General features: G+C 45.2%; 1 protein-coding gene across 1 annotated transcript; it reads left to right on the top strand.

Moving 5' to 3' along the window:
* Window positions 1-391: 391 nt before the first annotated feature.
* LOC146195020 (uncharacterized) lies at window positions 392-18,887 on the top strand. Its single transcript, XM_084596181.1, has 5 exons — window positions 392-580; window positions 4,981-5,135; window positions 5,245-5,327; window positions 12,606-12,695; window positions 18,677-18,887. Exons 1-5 carry the CDS (start codon window positions 473-475, stop codon window positions 18,829-18,831), a joined length of 591 nt encoding a protein of 196 aa, XP_084452307.1. The 5' UTR covers window positions 392-472; the 3' UTR covers window positions 18,832-18,887.
* Window positions 18,888-20,880: the final 1,993 nt, after the last annotated feature.

Raw genomic sequence — 20,880 nt, 5'->3', positions numbered from 1 at the left:
GCTTGAGCTTGAGAAGTTTTAGAAACTTTGGTCTTCTTCGTGCCTAAGTACTGCCATAAAATGTGCACAAATACTTGTGCAGTCGCCATTTTCTTAGCAGTCGCTTGCCTAAAATAAACAGAAAATAAATGCATTTAACGGAGTATCGAAAAATCTAGATAGCTGCAACTAGAAGGTTAGACAGTATTTTGTCGACTGCTAAATTTTAATGTAAGTATAATGAAGCACTTCGCGCCACAATAGAAATAGAAGCATACTTGCCGTTGCAGTAAAATATTCGCTTCGCTCGTCATGGTTCGATGCGTCATTTACTAGTAATTGAGATTCGAGCACGTCATTGCATTATTTGAAATCTATTTGAAAAAGATTTCTTTATAAAACGGGCCTATATTAAAAGCCCCAGAAGGGATCCTATTGGTGTATGACTACGGACGTATGTTGTTGAAGCATTTACGCCCGACACTGCAGCGCAATGGCGGCCATAGCACTGAACGTCCTTATACTAGCTGCAGCCAGGATTGCTTCAGCCGTTAATTTCGAAGACGATCCAAAGCATTTCTCTCGTCAGAAGATCCTCGCGGTGAGTAGAACAAAGCATCTTAGTACAAGTTTTGCTAAAATGTCTTATGACAAATTTATCGTGTTATCCACAGCTTTGACTTCTTGGTGAGAAATTCGCCATTGTACCGGGTAGATCTCTCTTTGTCTATGAGAAATGGTCGCGAATTCAAAATAGAACAGAACGCTACGTGCGCAGCGTGTTGCAACACCGGCTACCTAATGCACTGGCAATGTTTATCAAATCTTCACCTGAATCGCAGGTCAACGCGGTATATTGCAACTCATGATATTGTGACTGAGTGCAGCATACGAAATTCTGTATACATGTCCTATGTTCTCGGTGCTCAAATGGCGTTTTCCTATTCTTGCATAAACAAGTGTAGACTCAAATTAATAATTATTCTAAGGATACAATCGTATACTTAAATCTGCTTAGGAGCAGTAATGCGAAAGAATAGTGTGTCTCAACTTCCTCTCTATGGTCTATAGGGTGTTTTATAATTCCAAAGCGGTTCAGGCTATACGAGACATCATTGTGGATGGTTCCGGAAAAAGAAACCCCCTGGGGATTGTTAGTACGCACTGACGTCATACAGCGCACTTGCGCCTTGTTTTTCGCCTCCATCAAAAAGCGGCCGCCGCGACAGGAACATCCTTGGGCTTAGTATTCGAGCACCTTAACCACTGCACCAACATGGAAGGGCCTCAATTTCAATTTGAAGCACTTGTTGCAGTGTGTGTCCTGGAGGATAATAGCATAACGCACGCAAAAACAGTGATAATGGTTCCTGGAGTATTACAAAGGAAGATATTCATCCTCCATGGAAGAAATATCTCCTTAGCCTTACGCCATGTCTCGACAGGCAGCGCCGAGTTCGGTATTTAAAAAGCACTGCTGGCACGCAGCCCCTTTAAGGCTGTCGATTCAACAGTATACGCAACCGACGGCAACAGCTATTGCCACCAACCAATGAAGTACACAAGTGAGGAAACTGAATATGTCCGCACCCTTCTTAGTGGTTCAGGTTAGGGCCCAACAAACAACCACACTCGGGGCGAATTGGTACGAAAAGGAACTGTTTAGGCGCCTGATGTGCAAGGTATCACGATGGTTTCCAATTGCAGAGCTGGGACACTTCCGGAGCAACACATTCGTTCCTTTTCGGAGACTGTGTTCCAAATGCAGATCCGGAACACAGATCGTGTCTTCCAAACGCCGATAGCGAGCAATCTCAGAGTCAAGGTCGCTCGATGAAGCAGTCAAGATGGCTACGCCGAAGTCGGTGAAGCCAGCCGAAAGCTTGGGCGATGCATTCCTCCAGCTGCTCCCTTCTTTTCTGGCAGCATGTCGCCGTCGCAGCGCTGTCTACGCTCTCTGTGCTTTGTAGCAGACGATCAGTACTTGGCGCCGCTATAGATGCAAGTTGCCGTCGTGAACTTGCGCTCTCTAGGAGACAGCGAGTCGGGCAGCAGCTGAATGTCGGATAGTGACTGCAAAACTATGTATGAAAACTCTATGCGTTTGTATGTCGCAAATTAAGGTCATTCAGTTACTGCTCTGCTTTGGTCTACTGCGCATCGCGATATTTTTAAAAAGTGCCGAACTCTAACCGTATGAGCCGGCGCTCGGCTATGTGATCATGCACAAAATAGTCGTTGTCAGCATTTTAAGAAGCAGTGGGAGCAACGTTGACCTGTTACAGGTAAGTAAACAGACAACACGCGCACATGAAGCGCAGCTAGGCACGCGCAAGGGATGATAGGTTTTTTCTTTGACAGTTAGCAAGCGCCACCTACTGGCTCTGTTAGGAGCACGAAGGTTCCGGTTCTGCAATTGGATTGCACCATAAGAGATTTGTCTGCCTATCATTCCATGCTTAATAGATCGAGAACACATTAGTTAGCCCTCCACTACGGCTCCTCTTTCTCTCTTTCCACTTTCATTCCCACCCTCCTCCCTTCCCTTACGGCGCGGTTCGGGTGTCCACAGAGCAAGTGTGACAGTTACTGCGCCTTTCCCTTCCTGTGAACCAATTTATTATTTATTATTTAGAACTGCCCTTTTCACGTTAGTGAAGTGGTCCCAAAATTTTACAGTAGCATTTCCTAGTTTCTTTAAACACATTTCACCGATCTTTGCCTCAAGGCTGACCTCTTCGAATCGAAAGGGAAAATGGGAAATGAAGTAATGAAGTGCCACTCGCAAGGTGTCAGAGTTGCTATGGCAGTCTGCGAGGCACAAGCAATTTTTGCAGGTCTCTGGTAGCCATATGAACTTAGTATGTGTTGGAGGATGGTATCACCCATATACCGGTTAGTTTAGCATAGGCGTCATTGTTGATATGGAAACTAGCGAGGCGCAAGCAACTTTTAACTCAGCTGTGGCAATTGTATGAATACAGTCTTGGTGAGGGCATGACATCGGTCATGACTAACATATGCATAGGAAAGACACCATAGCTGCCATGTCAGCCTGCGAGCTGCAAGCAATTTCTTTCCTTCCTTTAGTTATCGTATGAAAAAAGTCTGCATTGGATCGTGGTGTCACATCTGGCTCGGTTAGGCTTAGCGTAGGCATTCCATTTGCTACGTCAACTAGCAAAACTCTACCCTCGGTATTACAAAAACTTGGGGAAAGTTACGGTGTGGGAGTATTCTAGCACTAACACGACAGCAAAAATATAGCAGTGCTCGAAATACTCTAAACAAACACTTTCGAGCAGCCTATAAAACAAAAAATGAAAGTATCCAAATGAATGTGACTGAAGTCTCAAAGATTGGCGCAAAATGCACGATCGCTGCATAGCGGAAACAGACATGAAGTAAAACACAGTATCAACTTCGCATAGAAAAAAACAGATTTTGGCAAGGAAAGAAACGCCCTCACTGTTGACCTATCGGACACCAGGCTAAACAGAGACATTAAACGAGAAAACGTGACCTCGATGGTTAGATTTTGATATAGGAGTGCTATCCAAGGCAGCTACCAACATGGCGAAATAGCTCAATTTCACGCGCTTACTGGAAACACCAACGCTACCATCTTCGCGGAATTCGGGGTCAGGGTTTTTGGCAACTTTTTTATTGTGATGCAGATCACAATAAAATTTGTGAAGGAGTATCAAATAGCTGTATAAACATTGATGAGAATGATTCCATGGCTCTCCAAAATTTTCAGTCACTCGTAGCTAATAGTGAAAGCTACCAATGTCGCATAACTATGTGCCCAATGCCATTGGTTTAATAAGCGCCACCGATGTGGGCCCGGTAGGAAGCAATGTAAGATTCGCAACGTGGCCCTCTTTCGCCCCTTAAGTGAGTTTCCCACTCGTGTACGAAGGAGTACCAGTAGGGACTGATGCAGGCAACCGTTGGTGGTACTTTGGACATATGATAGGTAGCCAGTGCCGAAGAATATTCGTTTTCCTTCTCCCGTAGCCTGTCGGGTAGTGATATGAGAGCAAAGAAGGTTGTTGAATGGGAAGTCCAGGCTTTGCTTACCCCCATTTATGCTGCATATGCCGCAAGTCCCTGGCAAGGAACCGAGCATTTCAACAGCAAATGCCTAAATCCCATTTCTATCAGTGCGCACCAGATGGCCTCCCCTTTGTTCTGGTGGTTTACCGGGCTTTAAACGACCGCTTTATACTCCCGAGGTTGTCTCAGAGCCTAGGCTGGATCTGCGTGGAAGCCATACAATTAAATTTCTTTTGAGACTTTTGCTACGTCTTTTGTGACTGTATCAATGTAACTGGTAACATAAGGCTGTGTGCTACTGCACGCGAATGCCTAGTGCTTTCGCAGGTCTCTGCGGCAAAGCGCTATATTTTAAAAATCAATAAATGTATTGTCATGTCGCCAACAACCCTGGTATCTGACGCGTGGATGAATATTTATTGTAAAGTAGGTGTTTTTTATTGAAGTAATTTTCAGGTCGGAAAATACTAATTACATAATAAAAATATAGGTCAGTGTAAATGTATTTTTCTGGATTGCTTACAGTGCCGTCTACAGTAATGTCACGCATAATAATCGTTTCGTGTTAGATTTAGAGTAAGTGTTAGGTAGATACGGAAGTGGAGCTAAGACCTCTTTTTTGCTAGTTGATGGTGGCCTCCGTGTTACGCCTTTGAAAGCTGCCTCTTTTATGTAGAACTGGCGCTTCTGCAAGATAATATATTCCAAGTAATATTTTCGAGCGTCATTCTGTCCACCCTTTGAAGACCCAACTTTTAGCGTGGTTGCTTCGTGCGATCGAATTTAATGAATTGCCATTTCTGCAGTGCATATATTTTTTAATTGTTTAAAAGAATACATTAAATGTTCGAGACTCGTGTGCATAACGTACTGGCATGTACAATAGAAAATATTCGCTAAAACAAATGTGATTTGTTCTTTTTTTTATGCTCATTTTTCCAGCTTACCAGAGTTGAGGATTTGCTTTATGTAAAATACCGCAACTTTGCCTCCGCAACTATCATGCCCTGCCATGCAATAAAGCAGGAGCAACGCCTAGGACTTTATTTTTTTCAATATACTGTATTTACGGCACTGGACCCAAATCAGAGAGAATAGTGAGTATGCAAGACTGACTGTATGCTGCTCCTAATTTTATTTATGGATGAACATATTACCAAACATTTTCAGCAACACTCAATACATAATTTCATCTTCCTTACGCAGCACTGTGCAGTCTACACAACTGAGGATACTACAGACCCCACCACACAATTCGTATAATGCAGCACGGTTTAGATTTGAGCCAGGTGAGTACACAGCGTGTGAAAATGCGCACGCACTCTGGTATGTAAAACACGTGCACGTTACGAAACGATGCGGCCATACGCTCGGATGCGTTGTGTGTAAAATGTTTATTAAAAGCTTGTGCTATGAACCAAAATTTTGAAATGGACGTAACTTTCTAACTTCACAATGCCGTCTTTAGCAATGTGTAAGTAAGCAATCGCAAAATATTTTTTCACTTCCACTCAACTACGCCTCAAAGACTATGCGACCTGGAATTGCAGTGCTTGGAAAGGAAAACTAACAGCTATGCTCCCAGTCCTTCACATCTCTTTATCTCTGCAAACACACAGTGCTGTCATGGTAAAAGGAACTGAGATATGGGGACCGTCTGGGACCCAGACATTGTTTCGCGTAATATGCGAAATACTCCCTTCGAAAAGAGAGTGTTAATGCGCATTTAAAAGTTTCCTTGCAACCCGGTGTGGTTTTCTTTTGTGCCGAAACGTATCACGGCTGCTCTCATTCCCAAGTGAGAGACCGGTAATTGAACTGTGCAAATGGTACATGTCAACAAATGCCTGATTACAAGGGCCATAATAATAAATAGACTGAGAATAAATACCGCCGCAGGTAGGGACAGCGTCAGCAATCGAATGCTAAGAAACTTGGACGACGCGTCAATCCGAACCTCGCAGCATTCATGCAGGAGTGTTGGGAGGCCGGTAGGCTGCCGGCGACATGGAAGGCCGCAAAGCTCTTGTTCCTCCCGAAGCCATGGAAACTGCCGGGTTTCGAAAACTTGCGTCCCATCTCGCTCAAGTCATACATGGGGAACCTAATGGAACATGTTATTCAGGCCCGGCTGAACCGACGTTTGGAGGATAACAATATCTATCCTATCCGAACACCATGATCGGATTTAGACGGTACTTGGCCATGTGCGATGTCATGTTGCAGCTACAATTGAGCAGTAGACACCAGGGGATCGTTGGTCTAGACGTGTCAAAAGCTTTTGATAACGTGAAGCACTCGGCTATTCTGCCGATTTCAGTGCATTAGACGTAGAAGTTCACACATAAGATTATATACGCGATTTTCTCAGCGATAGAACAGCAACTGTCAGTATGGGGGGGACACATAGCGGAAGATTTTCAACTGGGAAAGAAGCCACACCGCAGGAATCGGTGTTATCGACCCTGTTTAATATCACCATGCTTGGCCTCCCCGTAAACCTAGAGGAACTCCCGGGCCTAACCATACATTACACGCATATGACCTGACCCTGTGGACGTGCAGGGGCAGTGACGGTGAAATTTAACACACTCCAGCGAGCAACCGATGTTATAAAAAGATGCTTAGAACTAATCGGGCCCAGATGTTCGGCAGAGAAATCGGAAGCGCTCGTTCTCACACCAATGCGATCGCCCCATAGTCGGCGTTTTGAGCAGGGTAAACAGGAAATAACACTCAGGGTGAACGGTAACATTATACCAACGGTGCCAAGCATTAAATTTCTGGGAATACGAATTCAGGCTAACGGCATGAACTCGGAAACAATACAGAGCACCAGTAAAACCTGTATACTAATGAAGCGGATCGCAAAAAACATGCGGGCATGAAAGAAACTAAACTCCTTAGGCTAATGCAGTCTTTCATAATCAGCAAGATAGTCTATGTGGCGGACTATTTACGGCTTCACAAAGCGGAAAAGTAGAAACACTACGTTCTCATTCGTAAAGGGATCGAAAGGGCACTAGGTTTACCAGCCAATACATAGACAAAAACGATTTTCAGACTAGGGGTTTCTAATACCCTAAAAGAGCTCGCTGAGGCTGCAATGACCTCACAATACTAGAGACTTTAGCAGTCGTACTTGTCGGAGAATTTCGGAAAATTGGGCTATGAGCAGCAAGCATGCTCCAGACGTACAGACAGGGTTCCTAGACAGGTTGAGAAAAATTGAAAATTAGAGGGTCTCTTAGATGTCTCTTAAGAGGAGAATAACGAAATCCTACACCCTTCCTATCCTATAATTTACCTCCAATTATTAGCCTCTTGTCGGAATTCGTTGCATTTAATTGGCTTACAGAAAAGTAAAGGGGCAGTATCTATCACATTACTCCGGTGCTGGTGGTGGTAGTGGTTATTTTATTTATACACAAAAGAAAGGAAAAGACGTTAGCCAGCCCCGGTAACTGCTATCTGATACCTGAAGCACCTGAACTCGGGCGGCGGAAATAAAGGGAGAACGAGGAAGGGGTAGAGAAAATCAATAATTTGAGCGATATGGAGAAAGGAAAGGGTAGGTCACGTGTGTGTTTGGGCGGTGCACCATCGCTCCGGTCGCGTGGCCTTATTTGGCGCGGGTTCAAGTGTGGTGTGTGGTGGGACGCATCCCGTCTCGGCCAATCACAACGCCGCAAAAGCGGGACACACTTTTTCCACGACAGCATGAGCCAATAAAGGCTTTCGCCTTAAGATACCACCGCTCTCCAAAAAGATGCACCCCGGTTACCTTGACAGCCGGAGGAGTGAAGTGCAGCAGCGCTGCCAGCCCGTCCTGAGAGTAGACAGGACGTCTTATGTACAGACGCCGCGCAATGAGCGGGCGGTATGGGACGCGTTTCAGGAACAACTACAGAAAACAGGGGCTCGGCTATTTGCTGCAGTACCTGACACTTGAAAGCAACAAAGGCGAAGAGGTGGCCTTTGCGCTAGCTCTAACGCAACAGGCCAAAATTACAGTTACAGACTAAAAATTAACGATTAGAAACTTTGACGCGGGCTGCACTTCCGCCATAGCAGCAAGCGTGTTGGCCAGTGGTCCACCACGTGCAGAGCCGATAGCGCTCAGTTGGACACCGGTGCATCAGAGGTTGATGAAAAACGAGAAAGCGCAGGTACTGGCTCGAGGATGATCTACCTTTCGCGATCCTAGGGACGTGTTATACGCAAACCCGTACCCCTTGCACGGTGAGGAGCCGCTATAATTTTATCATGGCCTTTTTAGCTACAAATATATCCTAAATAATTACAAATTAGGCTGATCAATATGTCCAAAAGCGTGCATGCATCTCACTAAAAGCAAGAAGGTTATGTGGTGTAATCTACACACTGGAGTATTCCAGAATTCTCAGCTTTATTGCAAGGGGCAACCGGAAATATTTAGCCCTAGGTGCAAACGTTTCGATGACATAGCGGACATGATCCACGTGATATAGAAATGTCAATGTCCTAGATTAGAGAACCTGACAGAACAGATGAGTCCTGGGAGGCACTAATTTTTAATCAGAACAAAAATGGGCAAAGCGAAGTCACCTGTCTCGCCCTGGTAGCTGCTCAGATCCAAGAGATCCAGTTCGCCGGCTGAGTGGGAGGACATGGCTGGGACAGAACTGCGTTTTGGATCCTCGCCAACCCTTTTACGGGTGTAAATAAATGTTATTTCTCTCTCTATTTCTGTTCCTCTCTCTCTCCAGTCTATAATTTGTTTTCATTTTCATTGAAGAGGCCTTGACTGGTATATTCGGCAAAGTAGTAACTGGTACGGTACCTTCAACCCACCTAAACCTTGTAGCGCAAGCGTTTATCTGTTATGCTACTTAGTGCCAAAGCCGTATACGTCAAGACAAAATGCTGAACAGAGGCTTTAGTTACTCTTGGCATCAATTAGACGAGTGGATAAAATGTTTTACCAGGCTATGTAACAAATATTGTTGCGCGAAAGTAAACTTCAAACCTAGACTAAGGCAGGACCTGCGTAATCTCGCCAGGTTTGGTGCGCATTACCTATACATCTACGCAAAATTTATATCAGCGTGTTAATAAGTTTGTGTACAAGTGTGGATATAAGCTTGTGTTTGCATGATTGTAAATGTAATATTAAAAGAGTATTGTTGAGGTACTACTGAGAGAAGCCTAGCTTTGTTGTGTCTGTTTTGCAAGAAGCGTACATAGCTAGTTTGGTCAGAAAGGCATTGTCGTAAACAAGAATTGAGAAGAATATATCGGATAAAATGAGCATGCGATTTCGGATAGAAGTAGTGAGAAAGAACTTTTTTGTGCAGCCTTCATGGTAATGCAATACTGTTTCACTTCTGACCTATATCTGCTCGCTACCCATGTTGGAGGCTAGATTTCGATATGTATTTGAACCGACATGTCGTATATTGTAAGTTTGACACAGAGGCTACACTTTGCTCCCCCCCCCTCTTCCACAAACAAAAAACAAATCCATTTTCAAGCCATCTAAAGACATTTAACACTTTGTCACACTCTGTGCCAGTCTCAATGTCAAAGAATTCCCGGAAAGAAAAAGTAGTGGTAAATATGCTTTCGCGTCTAGTTTTTAGACAGACTCTGACCGGCTCCCAATTTTTTTTTGCCTGTTTGGTTCCATTTTTTACTTTTGAAGTCGATCTTTTCCTGTATGTAGAAATAAGCACCTGCTTATAAAGTGTTTTATTGTTCTATGTAGACGCCCCAACGCAAGCAACATTTTATTATAGGAACTTAATTCATAACACACATAGTGTTAACAGATTTGAACAAAAATCTAAATACAAAATTGCCTTTTATCATTTATGTTACATTCGTCGAATACTAAGGTAATAATAAGTGGTAATACATTGAAGAGATCGCTTTCAGTAGGAGAAAGAACCCTCTAAACATTGACTGGGTCTAGTCAGTTCCTCGTTCAAAAACAAGTTCGGAGGATTGTGTGCATATTGTTACCAAGAAAAAGTGCTGCTTACTGGCTGATGGGTGAGGCCACAATCTCAGAGTATCAGAAAAGGGCACACAGCATTTAAAGACGAAATCAAATATCCTTGTTTTCTTACGAATTTCACATGGCTTATTGAAACCATCACTACGCGTTTTCCTCTTTATTCCGGTTATTTCTAGCCCGGAGAACATAAATGCGAACACTCGTTCCTGCGTAAATTAATTAATCTCTTTTTCACTTTCCGGGTTACGAGTTCAAGCGATTTCCACGAGCAGCACTGCTCTTGGTACGTCACAGCCAATAAATATTTGTCATAGTCTTGTCGCTATGTGAGGAATGCAATTTGTGGTTTCAACTTTGTAGTAGTACAGATTTCGTGAGCGCAATGATGATTGCCAGTCAATGTTCCTCCCATTTAATGCGCGGGCAAGTGTCTGTCCAATAATGGCTGTGAGGGCATCGCTATTTAAACCACATCCTCATCATTGACACAGGCTAAGGTTTGGTTTAGGCTCGTTTGAAGCCCAGACTTACAGAAATTAAAGAAAAAGACTGGTTTTTCGCAAAGGCAGTGACCTCCAAATAAAGTTATAAAATGAGTAATTCAAGATATTGAAGAACACCTCAAAGTTGCCCCTCAGAACGTTTTCAACATAGCGCTGGGTAGGTCCAAAAGAAATGCCATAGATGACTGTGGTCAAAGCCAGTAAAGTCAGCAATCGCTTTCTGTTATTAACCCGCATTATTGGGAACAAGGAAATTATGAATCAATTTTCTGAGTACGCAAGCTCGCAGTCGTCATGAGAAGGGAATAACCAGAATAAGAATTAGAATTTGTATTGTTAAAAGCCGGGATATTATAAATAGTTTATTATAGATACAAACAATAGTCGACCGCCTCACAAGAAAGCTGTTCGATGATTTTTGGATCGGTGCTTATATAAGAGACGCTTTGTACGAGACTTATCGCACATCGCCAAACCGTTGACCACGATGACTCGAGATGACACGCTGTTCCTGTGGGATAGTGGATTTAAAGCCGTTTTCCTCGAGCTTCGCTGCCGCCTACAGAATTCCCCGATACTACGCCATTTTGATGGAAACGACGCAACTGACGACCACACTGATGCCATCAACGTTGGTGTTGGTGCGGTATACTATTTCAGTGGTAAGAGGGTGCAGAACGGGTGATCTCTTACGCGAGCCGAACACTTGCCCGCTCCGGAACCATTCATTCAAAAACGGAGAAAGAACGTCTGGCGGTAATATGGACCCTGATCAAGTTCCGATGATATCTCTACGGGCGACCTTGCCGCGCTGTCAGTGATCACCACTCATTAAGCTGGCTTCCAAGCCTCAAAGACCCCTCAGATCGATTGGCTCAATGGAGCCTTATATTACAAGAATATGACATTACATTGTTTCTCGCGCTCGTCCGTCTCCATATGTTGAGAAGAGACTGCCAATGATTTCCCCTTGTGGGATCTGTTAGTACATCCCAAATGGAGAAGCTTCAGAGGATAGACCCTGAATTAGCACCACTCGTCAATTACCTGCAGGGCAAAGATGTTCGTATTTCCCGTATTTTTCATTGTGGGCTTTAGGCGTTCTCTCTTAACGATAACGTGCTCTACAAGCGAAACTTTGCTAACAGTGAAGATATATATGTTCGCTTAAATGTCGAAAATATGCGGTATATATGCCGCATGGTGGGGTGAGGGGGATGAACTGTTTATAGCGGTTATTCACGTATTACTTGGTCGAGCACCTTAATACAGAGCACGCCTCGGCAGTCAAAGCATGTCACATATATTAAGTATCGAATTCAGGGAAGTATTTTGTCTGCATGAGGCCAGGCGGCGGAATTCCTCGTTATACGTCAAGACTTGTGTGCATAAGCATGCATGCATGAGGGCTTAATAAAGAAACAACTGGCAATTCGCAATTTCAAAACACCAGCAACCTGCACAAGGTAGCCGATTCGACGTCCGAAGTCACATTGAGACCGTTTAAGTAACTGCCTAGCGAACAAGAGTTAATGAATGCCGTTGAGATTTTGCGGTTTTTAGACAAGCTGCGTGCTGTCACACTTAGAATTGTAGCACTCGATGTGAAGACACGATATATAGCGCTTCCACTTTGATCCAACATCTTTCTCCGTTGCCTGATTCGCGCCGAAGTAGTTTTACATCAGCGTGCATTTTTGCCTGTACGAGCCTCACTGCTTTGCCTTTATTTTGACGGTAATTTCACACTGACGGCAAAATAGTGTTCGTCTTGGCAGCTCATAAATATGCGTAAACTTTATCGAAAACTTTGTTTTCTATAAAATCACTGTGGGTTCACTTGATACTACCCAGTTAGTTCAACGAGTCGTGGTATTACCCCTCAATCTTTATTTAACATTTAGGTAACTGAATGTTAAATGTTCCGAGCTGTTTTCTAGTTTCTTCTCGCTGTGATGTGGTATCAAACCACACTGGTGATGAAAAGTGAACGCGAACAGTAAATTTAAAACACTGGATAAAAATTTTGTGGACGCACTTTAAATATGTTGCGATGTGAATTTCAGTTGGCGAAGCGGACGTTTGGAAGCTTTTGTATGGCGATGAAAGCGACACTTGCTTCATACTTGTTCGTACCCGCCAGAATGGCGCGAGAGGTGAGTGTGGAACAAAACTTATTGAGTGTGTATGATTCAACCCGAAATCAATTTTCTGCCATTAAATGCGAGCCGCTATGAGGCCATTTTCGCACGGCCTGTTCGCCAGGAAAGACATAGACTTGACTAACAGTAATAGGTATTCCGAATGCATTGCAGCAGGTGTATATTGCCGCGAATCATTTGAATCTTTGTTTGTTCTTTTAAGACAGCCGCTGGCACGCGGTCTTATCACTGTCAATACAGCGCGCATATTGATTATGTGTTTGTTATTCATGTCTATTGTCCCTACACAGTGCTGTATGATTTTGTCGCTCAAGATGCGCCGAGATGTGACTCGATGGTTCCCACCACTCGCGTGTTATTCTGCGATGTTCCAGGTTGTGCTAGTCACCGTTGGCGGCTTTCTCTCAATGTTTCTTCGCAGCCTTTAAATTCAGCGTTCACGGGTGTGAGGGCATTCTTTGTTCGACGACCGCATAGCACGATCATTGCTGTCACCGTTGCCGACTCGCAGATTTTTTTGGCAGGCGCAAGTCAGCCCAGTAGAGTTTGTTCAGTGCACTCACAGACTTTTCATTTATGTCATTGACCTTGTCACCACCACTTGACATCTGATGGAGGTGCTTTCCTTGCTCCTTCAAGCGAAGACATCAACCTTTTTGCTGTCGCCCTGGGGAACCAGCTTACAGAACACCGAGCCAGCCGCCGACTTCAAGGCTCAACCCGAACACGGTCTGCTTCCTGGCCCTGTTTGACCCCGGAAGGCATCAACTTTAGAAATGGCCGAGTCAACAGCACCGGTTGTCTTCGTGGCTGCCCCGGGAGCCCCCATTTTCTAAGGTCTGTCCAAATAAGATGCGGAAGACCGGATGGACCTTTTCGACAGGGCAGCAGAATTTAGCGGCTGGAACGACGCTGCTAAACTCCGGCAAGTTTATATTGCTCTACAAAGACTTGGCATTGTTTGGCTCGAAAATCACGATACTTCTTTGAAGAATTGCGAGAAGTTCAAAGCGGAGTTATTGATGGCCTTTGCAAGTTCCATACGAAAAGAAAGAGCTAAGACCCTCCTCCAATCAAGAATTCAGCTCCAGAATGAGTCAGTCTTCGCTTAGGTAGAAGAAATGAAGCGCCTATTTCGACGCGCAGACCTTGAAATGACCAAGAAAAGAAAGTGCATTGTTTAATGCGAGGAGTACAAGAATCCCTTTTCGCGTGCCTCGTGAGAAACCTATCCCAAACTGTGGATGAATTCGAACAAGAAGCAACTTCAATAGAGCGAACACTGCAGCGGCTCCGATGGCGCCAGTGCAAGAAGCAGCAGCAAAAGTAGCAACCTTATGGGATGAGGTTGCTCAACGACGAAAGGATAAAGATCTTCCGCCGCCGACGATGACGGAAAACGACGCAGCCATTTCGACACCGCTCCAAACGAAGATATTCGACGACAACACAACCAAAGTGCACCCTGACACCTCCGACCAGCGAAGTAACAACGGCATGCCCCGGCCGTGATCTGAATAATGACGGAGCCGAGATCGGACACTAAGCCCCAAGTGCAATGCGAGGACAAAAATAAGCAACCTTGAAGTAGTGGTCCATGGTCGTGGTCGTAAGGTAACCGCCTTGGTTGACACCGTGCAGACTATTCTGTTAACAGTGGAACGTTCGCCACCTAGCTCAAGGAAGTGACGACTACTTGGGATGGCCCGCTAATCCGCATCGCTGGTGGTTACCTTATTAAGCCTTCCGGGCGATACCCCGGAGTAGTGAGAGTGAATGGACGCATTTACCCTACGAACTTCGTGACCTTGCAGCAGTGCTCCCGTAACGTGATTTTTTGTATGGATGTTCTGAATGAGCATCTGGCGATCATCGACCTCCGCTCGAAGCTCATCGAGCTCTCCACGGACAAAGTCATTGCTTCCAAGAGAACTTCGACGCAACACGTCGTCCTAACGACCTCGACGAAGTATTTAGTTTATCCTTCCGATCAAGTATCGTCGCCTCTGTGGTTACCAGTGACATCTAACTACTGTAGGTGTCGTCGAAGGAAACAGCCAGCTGCTTTAGGAGCGTAGACTAGAAGTAACAAGAGGCGTCGCCCGTTTCTATAATGGACAAGCTCCAGTGCTCGTCCCGAACTTCACCAAAGAATACCGAAACCTGAACAAGGGCATCACGATTTCGTTCCTTGACGAGCTAGCGGACACCCAGAGGTCTTCGCTCACCCCAGCCAATTTCAAGACGATGCAGCCAACCGAGCCAAGCAGCCCATTTTCGGCATCAACCCAACGCTCCCTCGATACAGACAAGCATGGATACGAACTCTTCTTGAAAGCTACAGCGAGTGCTTTTCTTCAGCGTCGAAGTTGCGACAAACTGTGTTGGCAAATCATCGCATCATCAGAGACGAGCACGCTCGACCGCTACGTCAAAGACCCTACCTTTTATCAACGCCACAATGCCAGGCCGTAAGCGATCGAGTTAACGAAATGCTACCTTATAACGAGATCCAGTCATCGGACAGCTCCTGGGCGGCAGCAGTCATTTTGGTAAAGAAGAGAGACGGTTCACCTCATTTCTGCGTTGAATAACGCAGCTTGAATAGTATAACGAAGAAAGTTATGCACCCTGTTCCTCGCAGTGACGACACACTAGTATGGCTCATTAACGCTAAGTGCACCTCGTCGACGAAACTGAAGAGCGGGTACTGGCAAGTTGAGGTCGACGAAAGAGACTGCCACAAGAACACATTTATCACGCAATACGGCCACTTGGAGTTCAAGGTAATGCTGGTGGGCCCCTGCTCTGCGCCAGCGACGTTCCATTGTGTAATGGATACCGGGTTCACTGGTTTCAAGTCGCAAATTTATCCAGTGTACTTAAACGACGTTGTCGTCTTCTTTTCGAACATTTAAGATCACCTGAGAAAGCTTCAAACAGTACTTGACGCAATCGACTCCTCAGGTTTAACGTTGAAAGCAGAGATGTGTCACCTCGCATACGAAGAGATGCATTTTCTGGTTGATATCTTCAGGAAGGAGGGAGTTCGCCCAGACCCACAGAAAACAGCTGCGATCGCACAGTTTCTACAGTACGGTGACAGAAAAGCTGTGTATCGATATTTCGGACCTTGCGCGCATTACCGAATATTCGTCAAGAGCGTTTCGCGCCTTGCCGAACCTTTGACGCAGCTTACAAAGGCAGACGTTTTATTTCAATGGGAAGCGCCGCAAGCGGATGCGTTCGAGGATTTTAAGCGCCGCCTACAGCCCCCTCCGCTGCTGGGGCACTTTGAAGGGAACGCCGTGACTGAGATACATACCGACGCAAGCAGTCTGGGCCTAGGCGCCGTTCTCAGTCAGAAGTATGCCGGACAGGAGAACATCGAAAACCGAAGCCAATTACTCGACGACCGACATTGGGCGAGTTCCAAGTTCCACCGATACTTATACTGCCGACCATTCAAGGTGGCAAGCGATCACCGCGCGCTCTGCTGGCTGGTAAATTTGAAAGAACCCTCCGGCCGCCTTGCCTAATGGAGCCTACGTCTTCAAGAATTCGACATCACAGTCGTCTACACGTCAGGCCGCAAGCAGTCTGATGCAGAATGCTTATCACGAGCCCCCCGTGATGCGCATGCGAAAGAATACGATGAAGACGCCCTTTTGGGACGGTAAGCGCCAGAAGTTTCGCAGATAAACAACGATAAGACCCTGAGCTCAAAACGCTAGCTGATTCCTTAGAAGAAAAGACCGCTCCCCCCCCCCCCCTCTTGCTGTGTTCAGGCGTCCTTTACATCGTGCGCGTTAAGCAATGCCCTTGTGAAAATGAACTTCGCACCTAACAGGACCACGCAGCTTCCTGCTATACCCAAACGCGTCCGGCAGGAATTTTTGCAGGTGCCCACAGCACAGTCCACAGCAGGCCATCTCGGGTTTGCGCGCACGATTAATCGTATCCATGTGAAGTACTACTCTCCGCGACTGCCTGCCGAAGTTGCCCACTACGTGAAGGCGTTTCGTGAATGCAAAGACGCAAGACGCCGCCGATAAGACCAGCGGGACAACTGAACCCAATTCCTCCCACCCCTGCCTTTTCAACAAATTGGGATTGGTCTTCCTAACCCCTTTCCATCTTTTTCTATCAATAACACATGGATTATAGTGTCCACCGACTACCTTACCCGTTAAGCCATAGCAAAGCACTACCCAATGGTACCGCAGCAGAAGTCGCCCCATTTTTTGTAGAATACATTATTTTGCGACATGGCGCCCCGAAGGGCTCATCACGGACAGGGGAACGATGTTTACAGCATAGTTGACGCAAGCAATTCTAGAATACAGTAATAATAGCTATCAACGAACAAACGCGTACCATCCGCAGACCAGTGGACTTAGGGAGAGCCTGAACAAAGCGATCGCGGACATGTTCGCCATGTACGTCGATGCTGAACGCAAGACATGGGACGCCATCTTACCGTACGTGATTTGCGCAATTAACAGGACCATCCAGGAGATAACTAGAGCAACCTCGTTCATGCTTGTGTACGGCAGGGAGCTCACGATGAAGCTCGACGCGATGCTGCCGCAATTGAGGAAAGACAAACCCGACGTCACCGCCTACCTGCAGTGCGCAGAGGAAGCCCGACTATTCGTCCGGCTGCGGATAAAACAGCGACAACACACGGACGCCTGGCCGTACAATTTGCGCCGACACGACGCAGAGTATAGGCCGAGAGACCAAGTGTTTGTTTGGAGGCCGCTACGCCGCCATGGCCGGAGTGAAAAGCTCTTGCGGCGGTACTTCGGCCCATACAAAGTCCTTCGGCGCATCAGACCGCTTAATTATGAAGTCATCCCCGTCGCCACGACCACATCTCAGCGGCGCAGTATGCGCCAAAAGATATTTCATGTTGTGCGCCTAAAGCCTTATTAAGCGCGCTAAATGCACTAGCTATTTTATTTCTCATATTTAATTTCCTTTTTTATTTGTGTTGTAAGCATTGAGACTATGCCTTTCTGAGGAGGGAGCAATGCTGCGAATCATTCGTATCTCTTCTTTTTAGACAGCAGCTGGCACGCAACCTTATCGCCGTGAGTCTAGCGCGCGTATCGATTATCTGTTTTTATGTTCATGCCTGTTGTCCTGAGATTATTATGTATCATTTTGTAGTTCAAGATGGATGGAGATGTTTCTCGAAGGTTCCGGCCACTGCCATGTATTTCTGTAATGTTGGAGGTTGTGTTAGTCATTGTTTGCGGCTTTATATCGACGTTTCTTTGTAGCCGTTAAATAGAGCGTTGACGGGTGCGACAGGCATTCTTTGGTCGACGACCGCTGAGCACGATTGCTGCTATCGCCGCCGCCGAATCGCTTATATTGCGTGCGCAAGTCAGCATAATAAAGGGTTTCTTCAGTGCACTCACCCACTCTTCATTTTGGTCATCGACCCTGTCACCACCGTGTGACAATATTGTAGCTGGTTAATGTTCGAGTAAATACATACCAAACTGAAAACATCGCGAAGACTTCTTGCTACTGAGTGAGCGCTCAGTGCAATTGGCTTATAGCGTATTGCTAGCAATGGGTTGATTTTTTGCCTGTTCCAGAGAAAAGCTGTTACAAACTAATAATACAAGCCCTGTTGTCACCTGCGTCTTGGCATACTGAATAGTAAATATTGCGAAGATAGTTAGAAACAGAGCAATCTTTCCTTATTTGGCGTGCTGTTAGTAGTGAAAATGCGAAATCACAATAATTTGGCCGAAGTTTTTTGAACATCGCATCAAATCTTAAAATAATTTAAAAAATACTTTCTCTGAGCTGGTAATTCACAAATCACCCTATAATGTTTGCTAGAATGATACACAAAGACAAACAATAAAGTGATGAATGAAGCAGTTTAGAATGCTCACTTTGGCTAGCTCAGAGTCTTGTTTAGTAATTCTTTAGATGATTGTTTTTTTCCACAGAATGCCTCCTCCTGCAGACATCATACACGGCAGCCAAACCTACTCCACCTCTCTGTGAGGAAGTTTTCCTTAACCATTGTCGTGGATTTTTTTTCGTTCTGTACCCCCCCAACTGCAAGGGCCTACTCAAGCGTCAACGACCGTACAGTGGATAGTGAGTTAAACCTAGGACCATTGTGACATAATACGCTGATAATAAAAGTGTGTTGTCAGAAATGTAGACTAGTATTCTCGATTTGCTTTTTTGTCCTATTTTAACATACCTCTACATACATCACAGTGGAGGCTGACGAAAAGGGTTCTACCTAAGTTGAGAATACCGCAGAGGGCTATGGAGCGAAAAATGATAGCTGTCACGTTAAGAGGAAGGAAGTACGCAGTGTGGGTCAGAGAAATTACTCGAGTTAAGGCCATTCTAGGGGAAATCAAGCAGAAATTGGCAAGTACAGGGCATGTAGTTGGTAGAGAGGAGAAATGATGGTTGGTTAGGGTAACAAAATACATTCCAAGGGAAAACAAATGTAGAAGGGGGAGGAAGAGAATTAGGTTAGCTAATGAGTTTAAGAAATTCGTAGATGTCAAGCGGATGCAACTAGCGCAGGACTTGGTTAATTGCAGAAGTATGGGAGGGCTAGCTAGGCCTTCACCCTGAAGTGGGTATATTCCAGCTGATGATGATGGTGACGATTTCGAAGGATAATGTTCAGTCATGAACCTCTGTTATGCTACATAAAGTAGGAACGGGTAACTAGTTTGCTGGCAAAACGAACTGTAAACGCGGAGCAGTAGCGATAATTACGAGGCTTTTCATCGTATAAAAATATGCCGCCCACTGGAACGCGTTGATATCCGGGCCCTGTGCACGATTACCAGCCGCACAAAAGTTTGTGCCTATCTTTTGTTGCCTGCCAAGATCCTGGTTTAATAGGCATTTTAAACCCGTGAAATGCCTTCCTCGAGCTGTAAGTGCAAATGTTAGGATTACCCTTTAAACTATCACACAAAAGTGGCGATATTAGTAGTAACTGTAATCAATTCAATCTTCCGCTGCAATGTTTAGCATAGTGAACCAGAGATTGTCTTCATGAAGGAATCCAGGAGTTTTCACCTTTTAATTGGTACTGCTGCGTAGGAAAGCCTCACTTTGTAGAAAGTAGCCTAAAGCTTTAAGCATCAACATATATGAATTGACGGTATGCTCTTACAGGATATCTTGCGTGGGACCGCGTTTAGGAGCCCGTGTCGTAGAAAATCCGGCGTCATCGTCGCTGGCAGCGTTGTTGTCCTAGAGAGAAAACGTTCGACGGAAGGAAGTTCACGTAATGATCACAAATGCTTCGGATTCACGCCACATTTCTCACGGAAGCTCCGTAACCAAAGAAATGTTATTTATTAGGCAATAAATATGGGTTAATTTGGGTGATTTCAAACTAAAATACAAGGCCTTCGCTTTGAGAGATGGGCACGCTATCCATAGGGGATTAATACTATTTTCCAGAGCACTGAAGCGACAGAACAATGACATGCCTATAGCTTTTGTTAACATGGCAGCATACCGCGACCCTCTCATACACCGTCACTACGGCATCATGCTCTCCCACTACCAGTCCGTAAAAATTGCGAGTTGCGCACACATGCATCGTGTAAAGTCAGCCAGAAAGGGGGTGGACCTTGCGCAGCACATAACTCGTGCCAAACCACATAGTATTTTGAACTTGATTTAGACGGTGATTTAGAACTACTGCAGAATCTGCACTGGAGAAATGCGAAAGCACGATGATTGTTGGTTCTTCGGTTGCGGTAAAAGACGCCTGGTCATTTCCTGTCCTTTACTGTGTTACTTTTTACTTTACTGTAGTTTTCCTAAATTGTTTTTTTTTTATTTTTTTTTGCTCTTTCCTATATGTGTTTGTTTACCTTCCTTAAAGCCATCCAGCTTCTGTAACCTACAAAATGAAGGCCCGACCAGAAAGGCATGTTTTTGCGTGAAGTCACACAAATGCGCGTAAATAAGTTTTAGCCAGAGTTGATTGTTTCGCCCCTGGGGCCGTGACAGCGTGTTTTGAGGAAGTTGTTACGTCATTCCGCATCCTGCATGTATGTTTCTCAGCACAATATTTCACCGATGTGAAACGAAAGAAAGAGTGAACTAGTTTTTATCCTGAAGCTGGTTCCTCTTACAGTCGTGGCCCAAGACAACATGT

The sequence above is a fragment of the Amblyomma maculatum genome, chromosome 3, assembly GCF_055883805.1.
Source record: "Amblyomma maculatum isolate TAMU_Amacu chromosome 3, ASM5588380v1, whole genome shotgun sequence".
NCBI classification, from domain to species: Eukaryota; Metazoa; Arthropoda; class Arachnida; order Ixodida; family Ixodidae; genus Amblyomma; species Amblyomma maculatum.
This window is presented reverse-complemented; position numbering and strand designations above follow the sequence as displayed.